The sequence below is a fragment of the Pocillopora verrucosa genome, chromosome 7 (assembly GCF_036669915.1).
Source record: "Pocillopora verrucosa isolate sample1 chromosome 7, ASM3666991v2, whole genome shotgun sequence".
NCBI lineage: Eukaryota > Metazoa > Cnidaria > Anthozoa > Scleractinia > Pocilloporidae > Pocillopora > Pocillopora verrucosa.
Window position 1 is genome coordinate 20,741,872 of NC_089318.1, and position 27,890 is coordinate 20,769,761.

General features: G+C 37.8%; 4 protein-coding genes across 5 annotated transcripts; 2 read left to right on the plus strand and 2 right to left on the minus strand.

The window, feature by feature from the left end:
- The first annotated feature begins 119 nt into the window (after positions 1 to 119).
- LOC131781784 (DNA-directed RNA polymerases I and III subunit RPAC1) lies at positions 120 to 6,204 on the plus strand. Of its 2 annotated transcripts, none has more exons than XM_059098498.2 (13): positions 120 to 195; positions 276 to 347; positions 1,116 to 1,223; positions 1,349 to 1,411; positions 1,847 to 1,916; positions 2,019 to 2,138; positions 2,687 to 2,736; positions 3,310 to 3,375; positions 3,888 to 3,954; positions 4,203 to 4,322; positions 4,613 to 4,680; positions 5,000 to 5,048; positions 5,477 to 6,204. In XM_059098498.2, exons 1-13 carry the CDS (start codon positions 136 to 138, stop codon positions 5,596 to 5,598), a joined length of 1,035 nt encoding a protein of 344 aa, XP_058954481.2. In that variant the 5' UTR covers positions 120 to 135; the 3' UTR covers positions 5,599 to 6,204. The 2 variants fall into 2 exon arrangements, with proteins under 2 accessions (XP_058954481.2, XP_058954480.2); XM_059098497.2 differs by having other exon boundaries at positions 2,022 to 2,138.
- Positions 6,205 to 6,324: 120 nt separating this feature from the next.
- Positions 6,325 to 8,199, minus strand: LOC131781841 (uncharacterized). Its single transcript, XM_059098558.2, has one exon. The coding sequence runs from the start codon at positions 8,072 to 8,074 to the stop codon at positions 7,154 to 7,156; it is 921 nt and encodes a 306-aa protein (XP_058954541.1). The 5' UTR covers positions 8,075 to 8,199; the 3' UTR covers positions 6,325 to 7,153.
- Positions 8,200 to 11,943: 3,744 nt separating this feature from the next.
- LOC131781806 (uncharacterized) lies at positions 11,944 to 13,832 on the minus strand. Its single transcript, XM_066170271.1, has 4 exons — positions 13,637 to 13,832; positions 12,718 to 12,959; positions 11,996 to 12,176; positions 11,944 to 11,951 (listed from the first exon to the last, which is right to left on the minus strand). The coding sequence occupies exons 1-4, from the start codon at positions 13,761 to 13,763 to the stop codon at positions 11,944 to 11,946; spliced, it is 558 nt and encodes a 185-aa protein (XP_066026368.1). The 5' UTR covers positions 13,764 to 13,832.
- Positions 13,833 to 18,364: 4,532 nt separating this feature from the next.
- Positions 18,365 to 27,096, plus strand: LOC131781830 (collectin-12). Its single transcript, XM_059098546.2, has 8 exons — positions 18,365 to 18,830; positions 21,675 to 21,760; positions 22,312 to 22,362; positions 22,782 to 22,871; positions 23,312 to 23,416; positions 24,040 to 24,126; positions 24,604 to 24,897; positions 25,246 to 27,096. The coding sequence occupies exons 1-8, from the start codon at positions 18,482 to 18,484 to the stop codon at positions 25,426 to 25,428; spliced, it is 1,245 nt and encodes a 414-aa protein (XP_058954529.2). The 5' UTR covers positions 18,365 to 18,481; the 3' UTR covers positions 25,429 to 27,096.
- The last annotated feature ends 794 nt before the right edge of the window (positions 27,097 to 27,890 follow it).

A 27,890-nucleotide genomic window follows, 5' to 3' on the forward strand; every position in this document is an offset into this window, starting at 1 on the left:
AATTTTGCTCTATTTCCATGCGTACTTTTTTAACTGCATCGAGCTGACGTCCGGATATGATGAATAAGCTTCTCCAGTCTATCTCGTTTTCGTTACTCTGTTGTGTGCGAGGAACTGGAACTAGCTAATTCCAAGATGGCCTCCGTGGAAGAGATTCGAACTAGGGTTAGTCTGCAAGAACACGATGTCATAAACGTAAGTCTAGTATTTGTGTCGTGGTATATAGTTTTCTTAACACATTATTTCTGATCTTATCAGATGTTTTGTTCCTTTAGACGCATAGCACAGACTTTCCTGGTAATTACCCAGGCTATGATGACACGTGGAGTCAGGAAAAATTCGAAGAGGTAATTATTTCAGGTGTCTCTTGCTGCAAAATCTTTTGATTTGTTTTGCTTATTTTTATCACAACTGTAGAATTCGCAGTGAACTAGTTGAATTTGCAAATGGTAAAGTTTAAGGATATAGGGCCACTCATTTACATCCTATCGAGTTACATTTGCGCTCATGCTAGTATGGTGTTAAAACAGTCCACAAACTGGACTTAAGGTGTTTGGATTCTATATTTGCATCTTTATTTGGCCTGTTTCATCTTTATTTATCTATTTTTTTGTTTTTAAAACTTTCCAATTTCATGAGCTTAAAGCACGATTGCACAGAAACCACTTGTTTCAGTCAAGGGCAGTGTTATCATCTGCGGACTAACTTGCTGGTTTTCTGTCGTGCTTGTCTATGATGTTTCTTCAGTAGAGTTTTGTGACATAATTTTCTTAATTTTTTTAATGCACGCATGTCAATGGTATGAATGCCTCATGCATTGCGTGCAATTATATCAGGGCCTTATTTACTCCATTTTACATCTGAGCTGATGCTACAATTCATTAAAATGTAATGAAAAGATGTAGATGTGTTTAGAAACGATGCATCTTAAGGGTAAAAGCCTTTAAATGATAGAACTATTGGGAATGCCCATTTCTTAAAGGCTTTTAAGGAAGCAGAGTTTCACAAATTCTAACAACAGAACTTTACAAGAGCTCAATCTTGCCTCATTTGGCAAGCATAGAAATGGATATGCTATGAATTGCTCATCCTGCCTTTTTAATTTTACTTCACAGAAATTTTGTATTGAAATAAAGCACTTGGATGAGAGTGAACTTGAATTTGATATGATTGGAGTTGATGCTGCTATTGCAAATGCTGTGAGGAGGATTTTGCTATCAGAGGTGAGTGTATTTTCATTCTAGAGAGGCTTTTTTGATCAAAGTTTATTGGATATTCTAAACTTGAGTCTATATAGTATTTGGGGTGCAACTGAAAGCTATGTGCTATTTATGTTCCATTAAAATAGGTTCCAACAATGGCAATTGAGAAAGTTTTTATATACAACAACACGTCTATTATCCAAGATGAGGTATGGTGATGACAATTATTATTCTTTTTAAATCATGTTGTGTGTGGTTTCTGGGGCCTTTTTTTTTTCATGCTACAGGGGATGGTAGTTTGCTTTACTGATTATAGGTTATCACCCACTCTAAGTACCAAGAAGTGTAGAGGATAATAACCTCCCCAAAAGTTGGTTTTAAAAACTCAGGGTTGATGTGAAATTTGTACGTGGCAACCTATGGATTCTGCCAACACATCATTAGCAGTTACATTTTTCTGTTTTCAGTAAAGTTTTTTATCTAGAGACATGTCTGCAGTCCTCCAAATATCTTGTAATATTTTTTGTTTCCAATGCTTTGAACAGAAAATACCAGCTTAAAAGCTCCAGTAACGATTTTTAAATCTTGGATTGTATGGACAGATTTATTCTAACTTCAGTGTCTCATCTTTTTCATATCTGAAGGTATTGGCTCATAGGTTAGGACTCATTCCAATTTATGCAGATCCCAGAGAATTTGATGTTAAGATGGATGGTAAGTTGTTCAGGAGGAATTTAGAGGAACATTCTCTTTTGGTAGGTGTGGAAAGGTTTTGAAACAGTACCATGACCATGTTATGTATTGATTTCTCCAAAGGAGATGAGGAAGTTAAAGATAACACGACACTACAGTTTGACTTAAAAGTTAAGTGCATCAAAAACAAGAATGCATCAAAGAATGCCACAGACCCCGATGAATTATATGTAAACTCCAAAGGTAACAGTTAATAAATAAATTAATAAAAGAAGTTTAATTCCACCATCATTGCAGTTAATCTGAATTACAATGTGGTTACAGTATAAGAATTACATACTGTTAATCAGTAAGGGACTGGGTTACAATAGATTTTGTATTAAAATTACAAATACAAGTTAAAATATATATGTAGGTATATGGTCTAAAAATCTATTGATTGTTGAGAGCTAAACTAGTACTTGGGAAAAAACTATGGTGCAATCTTTCAGTCCTGCATTTAGTTAATGTATATTTGTTAGCGCATCTTTTTTGATAGTGATGCATGCACTGTCTCGTCATTGGGAGATGTTTAATGAGAGGTCCTCCTCTTGAGAAGGAGGTTTCTATATGTTATATAATTGAATAATATATGATGATTTCTATATGTTATATAATTGAAAAGATACTTACCAGACAGGACTAGACCAGACTAGACCACATTAGACTGATACAAGTGAGCCACAGGATATTCCATGGTATACCATTCATAAGTTTTTGCACTTTATTTTAACATGTCTTTGTTTATTTAGTTACTACAGATCACCTGAAGTGGGTGCCAAATGGAAATCAGGCCAGGAAGGTGCACTTAGCAAAATAATGAATTTATTACTTTCACATGAAATCCTGTTTTCTTAATCAATTGGTGTATTTGAAATTAATTGTGTGCATGCCAAAGTACGAGTTACAATACAGAAATGAAATGAGGCTGCAGGTAAAGTTCCTTTTTTTCTTTTCTTTGTTTTCAAGTGTCTCCCAGCAGTTGTATGAATTTTGCTTCATGGTGCTGGCATTGTCCGATAGTTAACCCTTTCACTCCCTAGATCTCATTAGTAATTCTCCTTACTGTCTGCCATACAAAGCTCACAATGTTACTGTACATGTACTTTGGAGAATTTGGTATTGTATCTACTAGTAATCCCCTTATAATGTTTTTGTTAATTCTCATCACTTTTCTGCTTGCACTTATACTGTTAGGAGAAGTTAAGTCTTAATCACTCAGGCTGTGAAAGGTTTAAAATTAGACTGCACATTTTATCAGAAGTGGTCTAAATGGAGTGCGTGTCGTTTGCAGAAAGCAACATTGGTGCTGTAAGTGTAAGTGACTTCAAGGTTCTGTGCAGTTATCACTCAATTGGTCATGCCTTTTTTTCAGTATGGCCCACAGGATATCAGACCAGTTCTCAACGATATACTGATTGCAAAGCTCAGACCAGGACAGGTATCAACATCCTTTTGTAATTACTTAATTTAGACTAGTTAAACTGACCTACATGTGATGTTGCAATAACACAGAGGAGCTGGAAACTTTTTTTGCATGTACTAAATTCAGACTTAAGACAAAAGATGAGAACTCCACACTTGTGATACCCTGAGAACTCTTAAAGCTAAACTTTTTAAGGCTGGTCTCTTACACAAGGTGTAACCAAAACCATGGTTTTAGGCAAGCAGTGAGCCTCAGGCTTTTCTTTAAGAGGTTGATTTAATTGCATAAATTTCCTTCCACTGTGGGCTTTCGGTCCTCTTAACACTGCTAAAAGGACGTTAATTAATGTCTGATAAAAGATTCAGCTAAATTGAAGATAGTTTAGGGCGCAGTTTTGTTAAACAACAGCCGAACTTTGTACATTCAAACAGATATTAAATTTTGTTGGATCTAGATAAGAAACAACACAGTTGTAGTCTGAGGAGTTTTTGTAACTAGTCATTTTCATTTTTTTGTTCTCTCTTCAGGAATTAGATCTTAAAATGCACGCAGTTAAAGGAATAGGCAAGGACCATGCGAAGTTCTCGCCCGTTGGTATGTTAAATGTATGAACCGTGGAATGTGACTGAATTTGTGAACTTTTGCTTCAGAAGAAGACAAAAATACAGGTCGTACAGTTCACGGATCAATATCAGTGTCTAGGCAACTGCCCACCTACTCCTCCCCTAACTCAATAACAGTCAATTGATAACAACCTAGGGTTAATTTTGGGTTAGGGGAGGGGTAGGTGGGCAGTTGCCCAGATACTGTTATTGATCCGAGTTCATTTTCTCTCACTTCAGCCACGGCATCTTACAGACTTCTTCCAGAAATAACGATTGTCAAACCCTGCGAGGATGAGTTGGCTGATAAATTAGCGCAATGTTTCTCCGAAGGTGTCATTAAAGTGGAAAATGAACACGGTATGTGACATTGAATATAATTTTGTCAAGTTCAGGGGTGATCGATGAACTCTAAAACATTGTAATGATTAAGGAGGTTGCGTACTAGCACATTTTGGGAAACGCTCTGTCCCAATAGTGAATACACAGGGCACTGGGTGAAAAAGTCTCTGCTTGCGAGTGAGGCCAATGTGGTTGGGACCAAGTCCTGACTCAGCACTCATGACAGGGTACTTATCAGAGAGAGTGGGAGTGATTTCTTAGAACGTTTCTGACAAATGATCGGGTTTTTTTTTTCATTGCTATTGTAGGAGTCAAACGGGCTGTGGTAGCCGACTCGAGAAAAGACACATGTAGCAGAGAAGTATTTAGACACGATGTACGTTTGGCCTCACCTTGATTATTTCCGCTTTGAAATGTCGAAATTCTTACGTTCATCCTGTATTTCTTGCTGTGGCTTTGCTTTTTCGACGGATGAATGTGAACCAGAAATGAAAGACACGAAGCAAAACAAAAAATTCGACAAGATCAAGTAAACTTTTTCTAGTATCGTAGCAAACAAATAAAAAAACACGTGAGGGAGAAGGCTTTTTACTCGTCAAAGTGACTAACTTTGTAATATATACAGTGTTGCATGTTAGGCTGGGTATCGTATACACTTGCATCAATGACGTGGACTACTGCTTCATTTTTCTTAGGATCTAAAGAATCGAGTCAAGCTCTCACGGATTAGGAACCATTTTATATGTAAGTTGGAGTGATCAGTGAGTCTCTTCCGGCTCATCTTCATCGTACACGTGATGAATCTTTGCCAGAGAAGCAGATCCGCTCTGTATTGTGCTGGTCTAGTGTCCATGTTCTTTATTTGAGCTACGTATGTTTTATTTGATGCTTAGGATGTGGTTATTTCAGAATCAATGTTATATAATGGCTAGAATCCGAATATTTGGGATGTGAAATTATTTAATATAGAAGGATGTTAAAATGAGGCTAAATTTAGGCGAGGTTAAACTCAAGAAAATGCTGTCTAGCGGTCTCAGGCTCTAATGGGAGGGTGGGGGGGTGGTTCCGAGGCCTGTGTTTTTTATAGCGCTTTGTTCGGTGCTAAGCCCTTATTATAATAATTTTGCGAAGGTGACTCGCGAACCGACTTTACTGTTCTGTGCTTTGTGTAGTCTCCGTGGAGTCAACTGGTGCCCTTCCTCCAGATGCACTGGTTTGTGAATCCATTAAAGTCCTAATGGGAAAGTGCAGACATTTCCTCTCCGAACTGGATGGCCAGTCTCTAGACACTTGAGTTTCCACTTCATCTAGTCCATGCGTAGAGGGAAAACTTCGACATTGTTTGGCTCACCCAGCTGAACACTTGCGTTTTCATGCCTCCTGGTCCGTGCGAGAACAAACACCTTATACAACGGTATTGTTTAGCTAGCCTGTAACGGATGAGAAGTGAAATGGAATCAGACTTCCCAGATGCCACTGTCATCTATGAAAGTGAAACTCCAAGCCGGAATTGTAATAATTGTTGCAACAGTGTTGAATATGTAGAACTGATAACACCAAGCCTACCATCTCTTCAGAGCGCTTTTCGATTAAGTGTGGTAAAACCGAAACCAGAGTAATCAAAATGGCTAATCGGAAGAAAGAGAGAGAGAGAGAGAGGGGGGTGCAGTCATCTAGACCAATCACAGAGCGAGGTCAGGCTAAAACAAAGTAAGCCCGGATCACTTTCGACACTCAACTGAAAATTGTTCAAATTATCTTTCATTGGTAGCTTATACGTTTTTTATGAATGTAAACGAGGAAGTAGAGGAACAAGCAAACGTGTTCATAAAAACACCTCGAACGTCATAATGACTGTCAATACACTATCCACCTTTATAACAATAAAATTATGAAATTATCAAGTCTTTAGGCAATTTATCAAGATTGAGACGTTTTGTCCCGCCAACTGTATTGCTGAACATATATCGTTCTCTCATTGAAAGTTTCTTGTCTTATGGCCGGTAGCAGTCTGGAACCTAGCTGCCCAATCAAAGTTGGAAAAAAATTCTCAATCTCTTTAAATTTCATGCTTTACCTTTGTGCAATTTGTCAAACATTCTTCCTCTTCATCTTATCTATATTATAACAATCTGTTCTTTTATGCATGATTTCATCAACGATCTAACACCTCCTAACATTTCAGAATTACTTCGTTATTCTTTAGAAAAAAACACCACTATTATACAAAGACTCTCAGCGGTTGGCAATCTCTGTCTTAAAGACTGGAGAACCGAACATATGAAATTTGTTTTTTTCATGACTGGGTGCAAGGAACTGGAATAGTAGTCACATTTGTCTTCGTTCTTTATCTAAAAAAGAGTATTACATAGTTACTGAACATTTTGATGTGAGAGGATACTTGTTGACGTCCATGTTTACTTCCCTACCACCTCGCTTAGCTTCGCTATTTTGCGATAGAGATTGTTAGATGTCTTTTTCCATTGCTAAGGTAAATAAATTTTGTTTTTATTGCTGCAATTTTCATATGGCTATATTTATTTCAGAAGGTTTTTACCGATATACGCTTCTATAATTATTCAAAATGTTTCTCATAGTAAGTAAACCAATTTAGTTTTCCTAGTTGGTCGTGAATATTTTATACATGTTGGAATTTTCCAAGAAACATTTATGTTAGCCTACCCCAGGCATAAATGGAGCGCGAAATTGACGAATCAGAGCACACACACTAACTTAGAAATACAATACTGATATTTTCGATTAGTCTAGTACCCAGACTTTTCACGGCCAAGCGTTTCAATTACACGGTATGATCTGGGTACGAGATTGAGTTTCGAGAGGTAACTTCTTCATTCAAATTCAACAGTCTCTTGGGCCAACGTCTTACACGTCTTCATTGGATATGGCCTTAGGATAGGTTTTCGATTCTCTGCTTCCTCGGGTATATTAAGCACATCGTCTCCATAATTTTCCTCTAAATTTGCTTTCCAGGATTTGGGAACTGGAAACACGAAGCCTTCAAATTCCATTTCCTTTAGTGGAAAAACGTCTTCACTCCTTTTTTCACTGACAAACAAATCGATCATGAGTCCGTCATGCCACTTGCAATCGTACAAAAGGCAATAACCATAACAACTTGCCTTATCTCTTAGGCGATGGTTCATTGGATTTAAATAATAACCAATTTCTGGGTGAAGCGGAGAAACTGCGTCTTGAGGCCTATTAGACAGTAAGTTAGTGTCTGTAAAGGAATTCTGGAAAAAAATATCATCCGGAAGATCTCTGCTTGCTACTTTAAAGAATTTGATATAGTCCTCCAAAGGCATTTCTATATCGACGTCATGATCCCAGGGTATAAAACCCTTGTGTCTGGCAGCCCCTAAAAGTGTTCCGGAAGATAGCCAATAGCGGATGCGGTGTTTTGTGGCCAAAAGATGAAATATTCGTAGCATTCTGGTCATCACTAACTGGGATTGCCTCAATGGAGTGTTCGCTTTGTGGCGAATATCGGGACATAGGATACCTGTGCTACCCATCTCACACATACCTCCCAGGTCGGTGTAAAGCTTAGGGCACATTGGGCCGATTTCAAGTTCCATGTCACATCTCGGCCTGGCCATGTTTTTGTTTACAGGGACAAGTGTCCGTGGATGTGATTCCAAATAGTGAAGCTCCTCGAAGATTATCACACATAGGATACAAAGAGTTGCCATGAATATAACCAGTCGATGCCAAATCTTGAAGCTGAACACGAACCGGTATCGAAGCATCTAAACAGAAACAAAGACAACGATCAATGCAGTTGTTGAAAAGTTGTACAACCGGGAACGGTCGCTATTTATCGTCTAGGGGGAAGGAGGGTGCGGATGATTTTAGTTATGTCACAAAAAAAATTTACCTGATCTTCCCCTCATCGGCATTCAGTTAGCAACGACTGATCCCCTATAAGTTCCCACTGAAAACCATGGGTTCCCCTAAAAACTTACAACCCTCCACCCCCTCCCTAAATAAAATAATGACCGGTCTCTAAAGAATGGTTATTGCACAAGTCTCGGTCGATATCTTTAAGAAATTTTCGATGACCCAATTTTAATTTTTGTATTGTTTTATTTTTGTTTGTGTCTTTGACTCTTGTCAGTCTTCGTTGTCTTAATTACCTTGTATTGTTTTTTGGCTTGTGCTTTTCTTACCGTTGTTAATTTTTAAAATTGTATCACCCCCCTCCCCCTCCCCCCCCCCCCCCAACGCATGAAAACATCGCTAGGGAGAGCATGCGCACAGTTACACTGATTCTTTAATTAACATGATGCATTGTCTCTAGCCAAGAGACTATAATCTCTTGGTCTGGGTAACATCTTTTTAAAGCATCATGAATTTAAGAGGGGAATAAATAAGTTTTTAGATCAGCTCATTTGCACTATAAAAACGAATTGCAGTAGTACAGATTTAAAAATATCACGGATCACTGATCGACTGAAAATGTTTTCCCGAATTCCTGATTCTGCTTGTGCATTAGAAGTTAGATTGTGGATTAGATCGTTACTCTTCAGTCTTCCTCTCTAAAAACCTTTGATTTGATTTCCTGAATTAAAGATATTTTCTAAAGTCGTAGCGTTAATTCCATTAATTTCACTAATTAAAAAGAGAAAAGTCAAAACATTTTGAGGTAATTAGTAAGCGTGTTTGAGGTTTCGAAAATTTCCCAATAATTGTAGAGCCTCAAATAAATTAGATTGAGGAATCAGCAGAATTTTCGAATCAGGGAGCAACGAATCGTTAGAATGACTTTTCCAAAAGCAGCACAAAAAACTTATCTTATAAACTTATAGATAAAAATCAAATTCGGGTCTCTAAAGACGTTGTCCGCCAAATATAGTCAGTTTTCAAGTTGGAAAATTCTCTTAATTTTGATATTTTTGTTTGCTCATTTGTGGTTTCCGTCTTCCGATTTACAATAAATGAGGGGAAAAATGGAAATTCGGCCAGTATCCGCTTAGTGTGGTTTCCGATAACTTAATGAGGTTTGTTTCAGATATGACTTGTTACTTACCGTTAGCTGCAATGTCACTCGCAATTTTTTTAAACAGTACGACTTATCGTACCCATATTTGTCTGGCTAGGTGTTGTTTGAACCTGCGTTGACTTTTAACCGTGCACGAGTGGCCCTCCTGCCTCACTTAACTTTAAATTATTTGTTTTGAAGATCAAGGTCAAAAATTGGTGGAACTATTGCATAAGAATTAAAAAATCTGCATTCACTGACAGAAATCTTCTGTAAAAACTGCTTTCTTTCGTTGTCAAGTAAAAAAGATAAAAAAAAAAAAGATGATTTAATAAATATCACGTACACCTTCCATTCGGTTCGATGCATTGCTGTAGCAACTGAATCTTTTATCAGTTAAAAATATGACTTATGCGTGTCATTTGCTTATACAAATAGGGTATTCATCTCATCGACGTGTGGGACACGAATTTTAGCGTGGGTGGTTTAACGTCAGTTCACAAGTATAATTTTTAATTGCCTCGACCCTCGGATCAAAGTAGACTAGATAGTATTTTGATTTCAGCGAGAAAACTTACACGTTAAGTCTTAGGATCATCGTTACGTTTGGATGACACTTCGTTATGGGCATTACTGGTCTTGCTTTTCTCTTGATTAATGGTCAGTCTATAATGATCTTAACAAAGGAAGATCATTTTTTCCCGAGACCATCGTCCCTTAGCGACAGGCAAAAAACTTTGACGTGGACAAAAAAATTTTATCCATCTCTCTCTCGGCAAATAGTTAACCTGCAAAATGGCAGTGGAAAGTCAATAATGATAAAGATGATAATGACAATCAAAACGATATAATACTCCGAGAATAATTTATTTTTATCGTCTTCCAGAGATTCGCGGTGTTTCTAATTACTTTTTACGGTTTTCAAATTCATTTTGAATTATATCGCAAACACATTACATGCTTCTAATTTTAATGATTTGATGATTTATCAAGATAGTTAAAAACGTGGTGCCATAGTCATTAAGGCCAACTGTTCGTCCGCGATAAGAATAAGAAGGAAGTACTCGACATTATTGTAAGAACTGTGCGGCACCGCGTGCGCAAACACGTTGAAAACCATAGCGAAAGCTTACGTGTGTAGGGACGGACGGGTTGACGTGAGCCGGTCCGGAAATGATTAAGCGAAGGGTAAAAAATATTCAACTGAAATCATGTACATTGGTTCATATCGTAGGCAACTTGTGAACGAGACTGATATCATCTTCAAACTGTTACTTCGTTCGTTACATTCGTTTATCCCGCACATATCTTTACCAATAAGAGCAGGAATCAGAAAGTCATTCCAAACATCGCACTATTACGTTTCCAGCGGACACTCCCAGAAGTGTATGTAGCATTTCATGAGGCCTGATGAATTGTGGCTGACACTGCCCCTACAGGTACACGTGTAGGTTGGCGTGCTAGACTTTGTATCACGTGATAGCAGGTACTGTCTTGCATCATCTGTTGAGCACGTCACTCCAATGATTTTTTTGTTCTGATTGGATAAAAAAAAAAAAAAGAAAATGTATTGAGATGAGATGCGCATACGGTTTGTAGACAGCTGTCTTGTAGCAATTACGATAAATTTCCAACTCATCAGCAACAAAAGATAATAGAAGTAAAGGAATTTTGTACGACAAAGGGCAGATTTTGGTACGCCTTAAAGCCCATAAAATGTTCTTACCCTGGTTTAGTTTTGCTGAAATCATTTAGAAGAGGTATGGCCTGCTCTGTTGGTCTTATCACTCATTAGACGCTCAAAGTGATTCCTCAATATTGCACTGCGTTTCATGTGATGCACATATAAATCACGTAATCAGGCAAATGACGCGCGCGCATTCCGAGAACACGATATTGTTTTTCAATCAATAGACCAGTTGAAGAGGTGCGATGGTCATTAGCTTTTAAACGAGCACGGTGATCTATATTTTATATTACATAATTTTGGTTTATAAATTATCCCCTTTAAATTGCAGAACTTAAGAAAATTCATCCAAAGGAAAAAAGATGAAGCTGAAAGCTCTCACGAAGCCAGTTACTCGATGATGCAAATCAAGGAACGTTTTGAGTCGATATCGTTTAAAACTGCGTGATCTTTCCACAGATTATATAGACAATTTTTTTATACGCTCGAAACTTTCTACCTATCAAGTTTTTTTTATTTCATCCTAAAAACCTTCGCTTTTAGCTACCACAAATGTACCGTGAACCGATAAATAACGCGCGTGATTATTGCCAGTACAGGCACAGAAAGGGCAAGTTTCTTAAACAAGCACGGTGACATATCTTTTTTATTGTATTTTTCGAAACAGACATATATTTGTCAGGAACATTTAAAGAAATTTTTCTTAAAAATTGTGCAATAACCTTTTTTTTTTTTCTGAGTGATCTCCTTAACTTGATCTCATGATATCTAGTAAATTTTTAATGTCAAAAGAGAGTAAACTTACAGTTGTTTCGACTACGCTAATGGCCGTGTTAGCGTACGGACCACTTGTTGTTACTGAAGAATTGCTCCTATATCGACAAAGGCTCAGGTCGTGTACGCCGAGAGGTCCCCTGGCTCCTTTTGGTCCAGGTGCTCCAGTATCCCCTTTAGGGCCCTGAGTTCCGTTGTATCCTTGTGGACCACGGAAACCAGGGACACCTGGAAGTCCCTTAGGGCCAATAGCACCGGTGATTCCGGTTTTTCCTGGAGGGCCAGGAGACCCCTGAGGACCTTGAATTCCTTGGGGACCTGGGGGTCCTTGTAAGCCCAAGATCCCTGGGGGACCGACTGGTCCTGGTGGTCCCTGAAGCATGGTACCACGGGGATCTGTTTTATTTACCTGTAAAGCAAAATCAGTGATTCTAATTTTTCTTAATGAATGGCATAAAGGAAGTCTTATTTCATCGTCCATTGCTTCTATGGGCTAAAGATTAGATTTTTGTACATGTTATACTACCATGCCCTAGCAGGGGAAACAGACCTCTTATAATTCTTGATGAAATAATCGGAGACACCAGCCTTGTCTAAGAAGGCCCCAAACTTGTAATGTCCCGTATTGGCCGATGACGCAGCATCGCGTCGAAGATTTTGACAGCAGATAGTGTTTGATGATGACGATAGTTGAACTTGCGCGCTGTTTGGATTAAGGCGAGCAACGACTAACCCAACCGTTTTGATATCTTTTCCTATTGAAAGTGTACTTTCTAAAGTTTTATAAATGGTTTCTGGAGCAGGATGTTTGAAAAAGGTCTGGTGTCCTCTTGAACCGCGCCACCCTGTGAATCATCCCAGTGTCATAATTGGTAGTTCGAACGTAATGGACCATTTCAATACTGTCACGCAAAGGAAATATCTTCAACAAACAGAAAAGAAAAACTCACAGTAGAAAACAGATTATCCAGTCTTCTTTTCTGAGTCGTCAAGGTGACATTCAATTTGTTTTCAGTTTTTGTCAGCTCATGCATTGTGTTTTGCAGCACAGTTATAGCATTTCTTATCAAGGCTTCGTTCTGACTAAGTCTTCCTAACTCTTGCTTTAAACCATCAGCTGTGCCCTTTATAACAATCTGTGATGGTGGTGGCAGTTGTGGAGTTTTATTTGGAGTTTTATTTGGAGTTGTTTCTGTTAAAAAAAAGGAGATTAAAGATGGAATTCATGGCAATAAGATGACAAAAAAATACTTGCTAACTAAGGGTAATCAGCAAGGAATCGAATATCCTAAATGTCACTGAAATAAATATGTCATTTGGTGTGACTTTAATCTGATTTCTTTCAACGAAAGAAAGGGTAAAACACTTAAAGTACTATGCTTTTGATTCAGACGCCGAAATTATCTTGTGTCGAGCTAATTGCATCGATTGTCATAACCTTTTTTTTCCGGGAACCATCGAAATTCTTAAAAATAAAAACATGAATTATAATTTAATGGCTAATAATTGAAATTGGCTCCAATTTTCATTCATCAGTCTTACTTCTGTGATATCGGCATCAGTTAAAATTGTTATCTGGTTTGACCAATTTCGCCGGTCTGAAACGTACCACAGGACGCTGACGTCATCTTAATCTTAACGTCAACATTAAATAAGTTACTTCAGCTCGTTCTTCCGTTGTATGACGCACATCAAAAAAAATATCAAGTCCACAGTACCTCGCTGATGAAGTGTATTCGAGGACTTCACACTTGTGAGTGTCAGAGAATTGTAATTATTTTGTGATGTTTTCGTTATCCATTGTTAGACGACAATAAACGTCTAGATTACTCTAGTAAACTAAGTCGTGTTTTAAGTGAAACAAGTTACCTGGAACCTGCGAAATGGTTTCCCTTGGTTTTCTAAGAAGAATCCAGATATCTAACAGCAATGAAATCAAAGTTAAGACAATGAAAATTGCGACAAGAACACGTAGCATAAGAAGCTCATTTCGCATGGTCTTCTGTTCTGCTTGATCTAAACTACAAGCAGATCCTATTACTATCCTCGGAGTGTAGAGATTTGTTTCCCATCTCACGCATCCGGTTGTCCCATGCTTTATGCTGCGATCCAACTACTCTAATTCCTGTTTGGCGAAGAGTCGAAGGAAAGAGGTGCAATTAAATTAAACACTGGCTTGGCACGTGAAGAAAAAAATTGTTCGTAGAAAAAAAACATAACAGGTTGTCTGAATTTGGGAAGTAAACAAACTGGTTGTTGGATCCGGCTCACACCGGATAAAGGTAAAGTGAAATACTTTGAATGTGACTGCCGAGGGAAGTTAAGATTCTTTTAGAATGCAATTCTCGGTAAACTGCAATCGTTTTTATTGCAACAAAGGGCCATACTAAATGACTATAAAAATATGGAAATCATATGTGAAAAGGATCAACAGTTGAACAGGTGGTTTATACCTGTTTTGTGCTCCTATGTATTGCCTCAAATCAAATAGAGTGTCCTAAAACTATCCTGGGTCAATAATTCGCTCCTCACTAATCTAGCTATCTGCGCTAAAGTGTATTTGGCATCGTTTTGAAAAGGGCAGCAAATAGCAAAGTTTTTGGAAATGTTCATATTAAAAATCTCCCGAGAGAGTGTTTCGTATAATCACCAAAAGTGTAGCTTCCGGCTGGAATTTTCCATCAGAAAGATCAATTTTCTCTGATTCAAATTCTTACCCCAAAAAGACTTAGAATACACTGCAAGCCACATCAACTTACTTCTAGTACACCTCTTCGGATTCTCTATAAGGTGAGAAAACAAGCCGAGTAAAACAGATTGAATGATTTGAGATCATTAAAAGTATTCTTCATTATTTTCAAATGACCACCACGAAAATATCAAAATGTTCTATCTCTGCATCACCTCAGTAGGGATCACTTTAGTAGTCCTAAGTCAGAAATAAGCTGATAGAGGTGATAAAGATCTGCCTTTTACCAGTTTAGCTGGCAGCGTATGATTACAGAATAGACCTTGTTTGAATCATGAGAGGATGAAGGGATAAAATTGGAAGCTCCTAGTTTAGATCTTGGCATATTTCAATTCTACTTTGGTTCTTCTGGAGCACTAATCTATTTTCTGGGATGGAAGTGGAGCCTCATCTCGATCTGATGTTCTGAGTAAAAAGAGTTCTGTGTCAGATAGCGTATAGATTTATTTCTGTCGATGAAAACGACTTCCAAAAAGAAGAAAAATTATAATTTTTCGTCAGTGTAGGCTCACGTTGTGGATGTTTTGGGAAACAAAATAACTTTTTCACCCGGGACTGACAACCATTTCATTAAAATCGACATATTCTGATTAACATCCAGCTTGTTCTTAATTATCTCCTTTTTCTCTCTGCTCTAAAGCTTTACTCTGTTGTTCGCAACAAGATTGGAGGGTCGCTGATGAGCACAGAAGTGACCGATATCAAATGTGGCTTCAAATCCTTTCAATGACTTACTCGAGTCTAATTTAACAATACGTATTCCTTTATGAATGTAATGCAGCAAGGAGCTGCTTTCCTGAAGCGCGAAAAAATCCTGGAATAGATAAGTTTTATTCGAGATAATGTGCTTTTTATTGGGATGGCATTTACAGAGAGGCCAACTATCCAACTGATTACTGCATAAATGCTCGTGACGCGTGGTGGGTTTGGACAACTGAGAATTATTTATAGACTTTTATAGTCTTTTATTTATAGTTCATATTTTATCCGCATTTTTCATAAATCCTAAGGATTTTTTGTTCGTCAGCGCACTATGTCTGTTAATTATCGACTTGTTGTTATTTATTTCAATCTCTTTTTCCTAGAAATCGTTATATCAAGGTTCCCTGAGGGTTATGTTCGAGCATCCCTAATTTGATGTTTTATAGCATGACGTGACCTTAACGTCATTCAAATGCACCCCTCCAGCTATTCGTATTTACCTACCAAGTATAAGTTAACGTCAGCACCGCTCAAGGAAATAGAATTTTCCCTTGAGGTCAACAATGGCACTCAGGGTCCTCGAGCTTCCAACAAGCCCACCTGGTTAAGGCCAAATTAGTCCAATTGGTCCGCCAGGTGTGCTGGGTCTCCCAGGTGTAGTTAGTCCGCCAGTTGTGCAGTGTCCTCCAGATCATAGCAGATCTCAAGGTCCCTTAGGTCCCATTGGGTCTTCACATGCTCAGAGTCTGCAGGGTCCTCAGGGTCCAACAGGAATTTAAGGTCCACAAGGTTGCAAGTATGAACTAAGGTAATAGTGAGCAGGACTCGGAACCTGCCCGGCATAGAACTTCCACTGAAGAAGCTAAACAAGCTCTCGGATGGAGATGCATTTAGTTCAATTAAATTTCACAACTTTCCTATAAATTTCAAGCTTCGGATATTTAACCTGACGTGGAAAGAGGTTCGCTGAAAACCTACTCAAGCTAACATTAGTTGGTACAACCGTGCATTGTTAAGTGTGTGTGCGTGTGCTGAAAGTGGCATTTTTAAAAGTTGTCAAATCCAGCCGTGAGTGAGACTGGGTTCGACTCCGGTTAAAATGGCGAGTCTTTAGTCGCGTTACAATACTCTTTCTTTTCTTTTCCCTTATCCTTCTGTCTTTTATCAACCTTCCACGTTAGTTTTCTTCATGGAGCGAAGTAACTTATGTATGGAGCGAAGTAACTTATATGATGGCGCGAACTAACTTTCGAGTGGAGCGATCTGACTTCGGTATGGAGCGATCTGACTTGGAGCGATCTAACCATGGAGCGATCTAACCGTAAACCCTTGTCAGTTCATCCAGAAGTCTTTGTATATTAAATTGAAAACGATTCAATCGCTGATCGCACGCAGGTCGCAGGGATGTATCGACATTCGTAGATATACCAAGCTAAGATATTTATAATACACATACGAAGGGCTAACGCTAGTAACGTCAGCTTTGAAACTCTTTACGGTGGCCAATTTACATTATCAACATAGTTGATAATTCCAAATTATCCCCACCAACGCAGCACCAGAGTTTCTTTGGTAGCTCACCACCTTTATTAAGATATTCATGAAAGCTCTTATGCCAGTCGTTGAAAACTCAATCAGCAATTGGGAGTGACAAATATTTTCTTTTTCTCAACAGAAACTTTCAATAGCTCACAGTCGTTGATGTATTGTTAAACAATGCATATTGAAATATTGAAAAATGAAGTCCTGTCAATCAAAAAACAAAGAATTAAATTTTTAATAAAGGAGAGACAAATTCGCACCATTTGTCTCAATTGATTTTTGAGGTCTGTGACATTATTCATGCAAAATCAAATTGCCTGCTTCTAAACCTTTTTTCATAGATTTCGAGAGTCGCAACGAGTTATTTGATAGACCTTGCTCATTGAAATAGTTGAACAAACTTTCTGAAATACGTTCAGCAATGTTAAAACGTACTGTTTTAGTGTTTACCGTCATGTTTAAACTTATGCATCACCAAGCAACCCAAGACAGTAAATTTTATGTTTTGCTAACTTATATTTAGATCAATTCCTCTGATAATTACTCATTTTCCCACTTGCATTTAATGGTCCCCAGTCATCGACATGCGAGTGGAAACTTGGTTCTTCTTAAAGAAACGCTATTTTTAACAACAAAAAGGAGACAAACGTCGAGAGGCGCGAATGGGAAAAGCAGCCATTGTAAAATGTCAGGGTGTGTTAATCAGGTGGCGTTTAAAACGTCGACCTCGAGTTCGATAGCTTGCTATTGACTTTGTGCATGCTTCGCATAGAGTTTTATAAGAACGTTCCAAAATGCCTTTTCTTGCCTTTGCTGTTGCGTGAAGCAAAAATTGGGCTTAGACAACCTTAAATTAGTTTTACTTCTTCAAGGATGACCGCTAATGAGCGGCTTGGCTGGCTTTCAGGTTAAAGAGGATAAAGGATAAGTATCTTTGATTGTGAAAGGCCGCACCTAATAAAAGTAAATGAACTACGGAAAAGATTTCTAAGAACCTCCTTTTATCTTGCATGTAAATGTTTCCTCTTTGAATATTCAATTATTCTTCGGTTTAGTTGCGGGTTTGATCTTGGACTAATATGGAGAAGAAAAACAGGAAACAAAAAAATCTCCCCTTTTGTGTTGAAAAGGATCCTTTAGGAAAAATTGGCTTGTTAACTTTTATTGAAATATCCCGGTGTTTCCTTAATATCATTGTATTACTTCACGGACTTCTTTTTTGCCATTATGACCAATTAAAATTGAAAAAACACTGAATAACGTCACAGCCACTTTAATTCTCACATATAAGCGGCTGAGGCTTTACAAAGCTTTACCAGCAAGAGTTCTTTTGTCAGGTTTCCCTTAGGCTGTTACAGACTACGTTCGCTACTGAAAGTTTTATTTCAGGTTTAACCAGTCGACCTCTAATAACGTCACCGTCTTTACTAACTTGACCTTAAGGGTTAAGAGGTGGGCAGAATGTTGTTAAACAAAATTTTAAGCTCTCACGACTTTCGGATGCCTTGAGGGTTATTTTTGTTTGCTTTCTGTCATTAAAAACTCATTACATTCCCGGCACGTAGGTTAATATTTTCTTAACGGGTAAAGGTGTTATTAAACTTCGTGATCACCGCGGCGTGACTAACGTTTAGTTATATAGAGAGTGAGAAGGCTCCTTTCTGTTTGTTGCGATTTGTCTACATCTTTGACACAATGAACTGAAATAAGCCGGTTTTGGAATGGCCTCCTCAAAAACTCGTGCGTCATGCAGTGGTGGACCTTTCGCTGTTGTAAATCCTGCCTTCCAAAATTGGTGCCACGATGATGGTAAAAAGGACAGAAAAGGGTTACTTACATCAATAGCTGACAAAAACTATGGAGCAAAACGGGTGTTACCGCATGAAAACCAGTTTTCACCCAAAGAACCGCAGAAAACGAGCCACGAATCTTCAGGTGCACTCAGGACAAACCGAATTCTGTTGTGGCTGATGGTATTTCTTTGCCTTGTGTCAACGGCAGCACTTGCGCTAACAATCCTGATGTTGTTCGGTAAAATTGGCGATCGATGTAGCTGTGAAACAAACCCAGGTAATCACGTAGAAAAAAAAATCAAATAATAAACCTACTTAGAAATATTTCAATTACATTTACTGGACTTGACGACTATTACAAGGATGCAATGCACACTTTGGCTACATTACAATTCTATACCTTCGAACGTTCGAGTAAAAAGGAATCCATCAAATATTTTCTGCTGAGTCAATAAAAACTTTCATAAATTCATTCTTTTACGAAGGGTTACACATGGTAGGAAGAGCATTTATTGATGAGTCGCTTTTAACTCATCATGTGGATAAAACAGGTGGAACTTTCGTTTCTTCACGTCTCAAAGCGTAAAACCGCGCTTATTACATGTGGAAAAATAAGAGCCGTCGGGAGTATTTTTCTAAGAGACCGGGAGTTTAGAAGACTCAAAGAGTTACTTTCGTACGTGGTTTGCGTTAACTGAAGGTTCTTAGAACACGCATCGATCACTGTTACCTATGAAACTAAACCTTCTGGGTTTTAATCGCCATGTTTGAATGACCTTATTTATTTTTTTTAAGACTTGACCTTGGAGTGATACACGTCGACTAATAACATCTTTTAAAGGGGTATTTGTCTACAGTAGGAATCTACAAATCTTAACACCAAATACATTTTTTTTTGTAATAAGTTAACACGTCTAAAGACGTACCTAATTGAAAAGGAAGTTTCGACCACGGTAAAATGTGTCTAACGGCTACCTTTAAAGCATCGCCTGTTAACCTTTTAAAGTTAAGTTTAGAAGTTAACTCAAGATAAAAGAATGTTTTCGAGTTTATATAGATGAAAACTGAGGCATGCTCCACTATTTCTTATGAGGAAATTAAGTCCAGGATAAATGAATAGCGACAACGTACAATAAGCCTTCGATGCGTTCGGAACAAATGAAATCGTTTGAACTTTACCGCTCCATTTCGTTTTATTTCATGTTTGCGTATTATCTATTGCTACACTTGTCTATATTGATTTTGGTTAAGTATGGCAATATTAATTTTCTTATCTGCTTAGGTCTCCCATTGAACAATCGTTTGAAAAATGCTTGCATCCGTTGTTTGAAAAGTTGCCCGATCACGGTTTATTAAATCTCGAAAAATTTCGTCAATTTTCACGATTATCATTTGAACCTGTACTTATCTAATCAAATCAAAAGCTGTTTTGTTGTTTTCTGTTGTTCCGTCTCTTTCAACTTTGATGTAGTTTTGTATGTGCCAAGGAAGCACTCAAAATAATCTTGACTCAGCTCTTTATGAGTGCAGTCACTTACGGCTCTTGCGTCTGTATTTTTACGATTCTTAGACAGACCGGAATTTCATGAAAACCACAGCACAAATAACGCTTAAAATAGTCTCGAGCGAGCACAACGATTTCCTAGAAAATGGCGCGTCTTTCCGGATTAAAAACTAATCGAATGTCATTCATCCTGTTGCACCATGTCTACCTTCACTTTGACAGCGCTATTGACAAAATTTCTTCCCATTCAAATGTTTTGACGTAAAGCGATCTTTGTTTGAAGAGCGCATTTTTTCTAAGGTTACTATGAAAAGGGAAATGTTGTTGTGAGTAACCTCCATAGCCTTTTTTCCTGCCTTTTTTAATTTATTCCTGTAGCAAAAGTACAAAAGTTTCGGTCTGAAGAGGAGAAGGCGAAACAATTGTTTTTCAAGGCTCACTGAGTGTTTTTCCGATTGGCAAAAACATCCCACGGCGTACAAAAGATTAAAAATGCATCAAGAGTTTATTTAGCGAGTTTATGAAACGTAAGTGCTTATAGTCAAAAATGAAAGTCCAGAATTTTCTTGATTGAAAAATTACGGACGATTTCGAACTAAATTGAATCGTTATCTAGTTCAAGAGACCAGGTTTACGACAAGCATCTTTTAACCTAAACCGCACATATAAACGTTTTACTGATACGATCAAATAATCTGGGGTGATGAATATTCACAAATGAAATGTTTATGTCAGCGTTTATTATATTTCGCCCGTTTCTCGAAGAGCGGATCTCAGTTTTGAGTGTTGGACCTGAGATCGCCAATAAAAATGTTGCTTATCAATTCATTGATCGGTGGTTTTTATGTTCCTTCTTCATCAGTAGAAGATTTTGATTGAAAAAATTGTTAAATAAGCACTTCGCTTAATCAAACGGACAATGACCGTCTTCATTTTACTGCATTATATGTAATGGCTGACTTTTTTCAGAATGTTCTGTTGGACGCGAAAATTGATTTTCGTTACCTTATTGAGAGCTTGCAGTTTTGAAAAAGATTCTACATTGGTGAAATAGGAGCTAGATTTTTTGGATTTTTTGTTCATTTGAATAGTGCACTTTCAAAATTTTTAACTTACCTTTTCTACTGATCAGATGCGAACTAAACCAGTCATGAAGATAATGAGTCATTGAGACCCATCCCTTTCATTAACCACGTTGAAATGCTCAGTGCTGAAATTTTCCAGCTCCTCTGGGCGACTGCAACGTCTCTTTTACTCATAACATACAATGATCGATCTTTTACGGATTTCTGAAGTATCCAGAGCAAATATCACATGCAAACAATATGCAATACGCCCTTTCCCCTCGCCAGTATCTTCTTTTACTAGACGACAACGAAGAGAGAGTCTTGCAGTTCTTTTAACCAAAGAGTACGTTATTCGTTAATAAAATTAACGGTCTTTTCAGTCTCAGCGAAAATTTCTTTTCTTTTGACTACGTGCTACTGAATGTACAATTTCCAAAAGAACGACAAAATTCTTTCGCCGCCCATCAAGAGTTTAATTGTGAAGTAGATAATTATTCCATCGTATCTTCCGGCTACGAAGCGTTTCATGTTATATCTACTTTTTCTTAAGTATCTCCATTAGCTCATGGGAACAGTCAGATTTCGGCCAGGGTGACGTTTCTAGAGCAAAAGTTGTCAAAACTACAAAACGAACAGGTAAGAGTATTTCTGTTAAATGCATGATGTACTAAGTTTCATGTACTGCCTTTCTGATGGGAAACCAATAGCTGTTACATACCCTTATGGATTCCCCTGAAAGACAAGATAACCGTAAACGGGCCAAGACAGAATGAGAAAGTACTCGAATAAGTCAGAAATGAAAGGAAATTCTCATTTGGATTTGACATCTTTGATTCAACGTATGCTGATGCAGAGATACAAAATCCAAATCTTAATAAATCGTCTTAAGAAAGGCAGCGTGTTCTTTTTTTTCTCGTTCGTATGTTTGTTGTTTCTTTATTACGCGTTCAATTCCTTTCTGGATGTTCCTCGAGTCGGAAATGCTGTAACGAGCAGAGAACCCAGCAGATGTTACCTAAGCGTGAAGCCCCACAGATCAATATATCTAATGAAGCAGAAACATTTTGTCTTGAATACAGTCAGGATTGACGCGAAAAAGTTACTGGAAATGCCTTCCTCCTCTCTGCCCGTTTGGTAATGTCTACCAGCAGAGCTAATCCAGTTTTTTAAATCTTTGGTTGCGACAGGTTGTCTCGCCTAACGTGACTGGAAGTTCTCAAACTGAGTTTACCGTTACGGTATGCGATTCTAGCTATCTATCTTTTGAGTTGAAAATGGATTACAGAGAAAGTTTCTTTAGATTCTTTAGGATTAAATTTCCCATTGAATGTTTATTATTTCACACACCTACAAGGAATCACATCTCACGGGAGCCTGTTGCAGATACTGTGCTTCTTTGAAATTATACTTGACACTCGTTGTCCCATTTTGACCCTTCTACCAATGCACCCAAAACAGAATCGACGAATTATTTAGTGAAATTAAGTATTATAATCTTTATAACAACAGAGGGCTTTATGTTAGAAGTAATTCGTGCGAATTTTTTTTATGTCTTCCTGAGTTTGGGTGACCGATACGATCGGTTCGAAAGTGCTTCTCTGCTATCTCTATGTAAACCCTTATCGCTGAGCAACTTTAATTTGTTTTTTGTTTGCAGTTTAACCAGACGGCTACAAGACTGCTTCAACAAGACATTGATTCATTGAAGGCCCTGGTGAATGATATGAATAGGACGATATCTGATAAGGTGTGGATGACATGATTTAAACCTTAGCTTTATTTTTTATTTAAACATTAGGAAACAAAATAAATGTTTTACAACCAGACTGAGATGAAGTGCTATGAAACCTGCATTGCCTTTGGTAAAAACAAAATCTTGCTGATTTGGCTACAAAAATACAATGTTAATTTAATGCAGTCCGCCTTCGTGGATAAACTGACTTCAAAACTACTGCAGCAAGCGAAAGCCTTGGAAACGAATTTATAATTGTCAATGTAGTTCCCATATGTTACAACTACAGGTATATTACAAAGTAAACCACAGCCTTAGGAACTGAGTTTTTTCTTGAGTTTTTCCTCATTTACCAGGGTGAATTGCAAAGACAAAAACAAACGAAAAACGATCAAAAACATCAAAAATACGAAAACCAACTAATTCATGTGATCATCATTTAAATCTTTCCTTAGATGAACCGAATCAGTTTATCTGGAGTTGGGGTTTATAAGTTGGCGAACCAAACAGAGGAGATTTTGAACAAATTTAAAAACCACACCGCAGGCTCTCTGACATCGGTAAGTACTACAAAATGATTTATAGATCTTTACAAAGTTTGAGTGAAGATGTTATTGGGAAAGATTTTGTAGGCAATTGCTGTCATGAGCTTTGAAATCCACGCGTCCTCATCGTGTAAATCAAATTCGAATCTTCCGCTCTACCTTTACTTGATACAGCTGTTATACTCCGTCCGATTTATGCTATTTGTCCGATTTGAGTTTCGAGATAGGAAAAAAGCTGGTTAATCTGATGGGATGTGATTAGAGGAGTTTCTTACCAATTCGTGTTTCAGATCGTAGTCATTAAAGCGAGCGAAACTCATGTTAAATAGAAAATTGACAAATGAAATGAACTTTTGGACAAAAAGCGAGTATTCATACCTTGAAGGGAGGTGCATACTTTTCCTTTTCTGTCTTTATTGACATTTCTGCATCAGCAGACAATCGGCGCTGGATAAACCATTCTGCTTGATAACAATTATAAAAATCAGTCTTAATTATCTCGGCAATATTTCACTGTGAAATGGGATGGATGGAACTTAGCTGTGTCCCGTTTTAAAGATAACGATTTGCTAAGACATGTCCGAAGACATTGACATTATTCACTGCATTTTTCTCTTTTTTTTTTTTTGTTCAAACAGTTGATAAACACAACAGATGCACTAAAACAAGAAGATGTGAAGCTGAGGACACTTTTGTCAGAATTTAACACCACCCTCTCAACCAAGGTAAATAGCAAAATTTCCAGATAACTAATCAAGCGTAGATATCACGCAATTAGCTGCAGGTCTCCTGGCGATAGTCACTTTTCAACTGGCCTCTAAGCTGTAGGGATGAGCAAGGGGCTCAGCCTTGATGAAGCTACTTTGGTTCCCTGAGGTGTTCTATCACACTTAATGTCTGTTTAGTCTGATCCGGGAAATTTTTTTCCACCTTGATGGAAATCAAATTGACTTTGCTTCAAGCTCGCAAGCGCTGGAAAATCAGTGTCTTTTAAGGGAGTGAAGGCTTTCACACGAATAAAAATTTAATGGAAAGGAAAGGAAAGGAAAGGAAAGGGAAAAGGAAAAGAGAGATTAAGGGTAGGAGCCAACAGCCGGTTCGTGGCTGTCACGCGTTCGGTATGTGCACCACTGCCCTTTCAAGTCTAAATTAGAGAAAAGAGATGCACATATTGCTGTTTTTCTCGAAACATCGTGTTGCAGATAGAGAATTTTAGCAAGCTACATGGCCCAATTGGACCACGCGGTTTCAACGGCTCTAAAGGGGCGATTGGACCAGCCGGACCTCAGGGATTCAATGGAACACAAGGTACCCAAGGGGTGATAGGCCCCCCAGGGTTTAATGGATCAGAAGGACCACCAGGGCCACAGGGACCAAAGGGAGCAGGAGACTTCTCCCAGTGTGAACACAAGGAAGAGTATTTGAATGGAAACCAAGATCCAATCACCAGCAACACTTTACCAAGTCCAATTAAAGTTACCGTGGGTGAACCAAGTGTAAGTAACTTAAAAGGAGAGATTCACAACTATTCCCTTTATAGTTTTGTTGATAACGGGAAGTGTAAAGACGTTTTTCAGATTGTTTGCCTTACCTTGGCGCAGATGAAAACCTGAGTTACATTATCTAACGTGATACGCCAACACGGAATCACGCATGCTCTTATGATTGGACCACCCTTATATAGGTTCTTTGCCTCAGAAGTTAGATCGATCTGTTTCATCTACATCCTTTGATTTAAGTCTCCAAAATAAAGAATAGATGATAAATTATGAAAAGGGAGTAGTCAAATATTCTTCTCAATTTGTTGTCAGTCAGATAATTCAAGTTTTTTTTTCTTACTGTAGGGTAAAAAGATTGTTGGTGTCTCATGTTCAACAGACCATGCTCAGCTTTCTCTGCTCTCGACCAAGATAAAAGCATCTAATAAACAGTTGTTCTACCACTGTAGCTGTTATGGTCATCATGGAACAGGCCAGGCTGCTATTCAGTGCGTCATGCATTACTGGGAATGTCCGCTGACCACATGAACACGAAAACGATTGGTGTTTTGATTGGGTGAAGAAACTTTGCAAAAGTCTTTCGCCGTGAATTGCCCTTGGATTTCAGTTTAATTTTGAAATGATTTTTACTTTGATAATGCAATTGCTTTTGCTTTTAAATTTGATTGCTACTTCATTTCACTATCAATCGTTCTTTTTCCTTTGTTTTGCAGTCACGTTCCATTTTACTTTCAGTTTTGATTTATTTTTTCATTTATTTTTTATTAAATCTTTGAAAAATTGTAAAATTTTGAGTGGCAGCCCTCGGCTACCATACCGGTGCCACGAATTTCACTCACGTGGACATATGTATCCCATGAAGTGAAATTTAGTTTTCTGATAAAACATTCAAGAAACATGCGATTCGCACGGGTCCTTACTTTACTACTGAAAGACCAGAAAACTTGACTAAAAAAAAAACATGATCGATTTTGATTACTTCAAGAGTAATGCATTAGCAGGAAAATTTCTTCTTTGATCTTAATCCTTTTCTTGATATGATCCTTTTATTACGGACGTAGCTAGGGTGTTTTAAATCTTTTAACTTTTAAGAGCTGATTGCGAATTCTTCCATCTGGTTGCGACATAATTCCTTGTAAATAAGTAACGAGATGTTGGTGTTATAACAAGATAACATCTCTACCTGATAAGTTTATTTATTCTTATTACCTGTTTCCTGGATAATGAATGGATTTTATTGAGAGAGCTACATGTTAATCACTGCTGAGAGTTAAAGGGTCAACGAGTGTTACAGTTACGAATTTCCGCTCAGTCCACGGTAGGTGGCTTTTACTCCCTCTTTTCCGTGTGTATCGCGGGCTCGGGTTTATATGGCGAGGGGACTGTACATGTTTTCAAGTCAGTGAAATAGAAGTCTTTAACCCTTTAACCCACAGGATCTGATTGCTAATTCTCCCCTCTAGCTGCTACACATTTTTCTGTAAATAAATTACGAGAATTTGGTTTTAGATCAAGATAACAACTTTTACCTGTTAAATTTAAGTATTCTCATCACCTTTTTGCTGAATAATACATGGATATTGTAGGGAAGAAGTTACTTGTTAATGACTTCTGAGAGTTTAAGGGTTGAATTCAGTTTTACGAAAACGCGTGAACACGAAGAGCTTCATAGCGCCAATATATTACGTTATGCCGGTTAGAAACCAATTGTGGCAAACACGGAAAAGTATTGGTACCATGTAGCTCTTCGTGAATTGAAAGACTTTTATTTTCAGTCACTTTTTTAAGGAAAACAAAAAAAAAAATAGTAGCTTCGGGTTAGGTAGGGTTCGAGTCATCGAGGTGGATCTTGAATTTCAGTTATCCTGTTAACCCGTAATAGGGAGTGATGTTTTTGCTATTATTGTTCAATCAACAGCCGTTTTGATTCATTTAATTTGTTTCAGTAGAGTTTTTTGATAAGAACGTTTAGTCTGGGAAGTTTAGCCAAATTTATATAATTATATAACAAAAATATATAGGCTGAGATGTTCATCGCAGAAGTAGAGGATATTTTAGTTTTTATTTTATAGTTACACTACTTTGCTGATCGAGTGATTCTGTGCGCGTTATTCAACTGTTCTTAAGGGTGTGACTGTTTTACAGTACAGTTGTACTGTTTATTGGACGTCTGGCACGTGTACATAGAGCTATATATGTTACTTACACAGTAAAACTGAAACTTGATTTTCAATACGCTGTATGCAATTTTCAAATTTCTGATGAAACTAAACTTTATTGGGCTTTCGAGGGCTTTAATTACGTTTTCATAAATCTTATCACGTTCATAATTCGCGATTAAAGGTTGGAACGTGTCAATCAGTCATGTTCTGACACTTAAGCGTTTATTGAACACCGTTTTTATTTAAAGCTCGAGTTATCGGGGAAAGTTTAGACCAAGGGAAAAAAGTAGTAAATTAGTAAAGTTAGTTCCGGTTAACGAGTAGTTCGATTAACAAGTACAAGTTAGCTCATTGTAAATGACTTGACATCTAGTGACAAATCCAGGGGAAATGGGATTTTGTTTGAGTTTGCGGGGTTCTGTTGACGAGGAAAAGGGGGAGGGGGTTTTCAGGACCTATTTACGACCTCTCTAGCCTCTGTATTTTACAAGCTGATAACGGGCTCCCACTTTCCCCTTAACAACGATGATTGTCTACTGATAAATGATATTGCTGCTGCTTCAGTCAAAACGAATTCAAAAAAGGAAACTCGGGTTTTCAGGGGGTCATTTTAACGTCAGATATCTAGTTACGCTTGCGTCTACCTCGCCAAACCTTCCAAAATACAACCGGTTAGAATTTTCACTTCATTTTCTCGCTGTTTTCATTATTTCACCATTCAGTGACTTGTTGAAATTACACTTATTAGAGATTTTACTTTACGTTTCTGTTCGTCAAGTTTCTCTCGCCTTTCTCTTTGGTTAAAATTTGACCAAAACCTCGCTCATT

What these genes read in the sequence shown, in the direction of transcription:
- LOC131781830 (XM_059098546.2), top strand. Translation starts at nt 18,482, where the DNA reads ATGGCCTCCTCAAAAACTCGTGCGTCATGCAGTGGTGGACCTTTCGCT. An exon ending in CAAAACTACAAAACGAACAG is followed by an intron (nt 21,761 to 22,311) that starts GTAAGAGTATTT and finishes TGGTTGCGACAG; the next exon opens with GTTGTCTCGCCTAACGTGAC. An exon ending in ATAGGACGATATCTGATAAG is followed by an intron (nt 22,872 to 23,311) that starts GTGTGGATGACA and finishes ATCTTTCCTTAG; the next exon opens with ATGAACCGAATCAGTTTATC.
- LOC131781841 (XM_059098558.2), bottom strand. Translation starts at nt 8,074, where the DNA reads ATGCTTCGATACCGGTTCGTGTTCAGCTTCAAGATTTGGCATCGACTG.
- LOC131781806 (XM_066170271.1), bottom strand. Translation starts at nt 13,763, where the DNA reads ATGCGAAATGAGCTTCTTATGCTACGTGTTCTTGTCGCAATTTTCATT. An exon ending in AACCATTTCGCAGGTTCCAG is followed by an intron (nt 12,960 to 13,636) that starts GTAACTTGTTTC and finishes TTTTTTTAACAG; the next exon opens with AAACAACTCCAAATAAAACT. An exon ending in TGGATAATCTGTTTTCTACT is followed by an intron (nt 12,177 to 12,717) that starts GTGAGTTTTTCT and finishes TTTGCTTTACAG; the next exon opens with GTAAATAAAACAGATCCCCG.
- LOC131781784 (XM_059098498.2), top strand. Translation starts at nt 136, where the DNA reads ATGGCCTCCGTGGAAGAGATTCGAACTAGGGTTAGTCTGCAAGAACAC. An exon ending in GGAGGATTTTGCTATCAGAG is followed by an intron (nt 1,224 to 1,348) that starts GTGAGTGTATTT and finishes CCATTAAAATAG; the next exon opens with GTTCCAACAATGGCAATTGA. An exon ending in TAAAGTGGAAAATGAACACG is followed by an intron (nt 4,323 to 4,612) that starts GTATGTGACATT and finishes TTGCTATTGTAG; the next exon opens with GAGTCAAACGGGCTGTGGTA.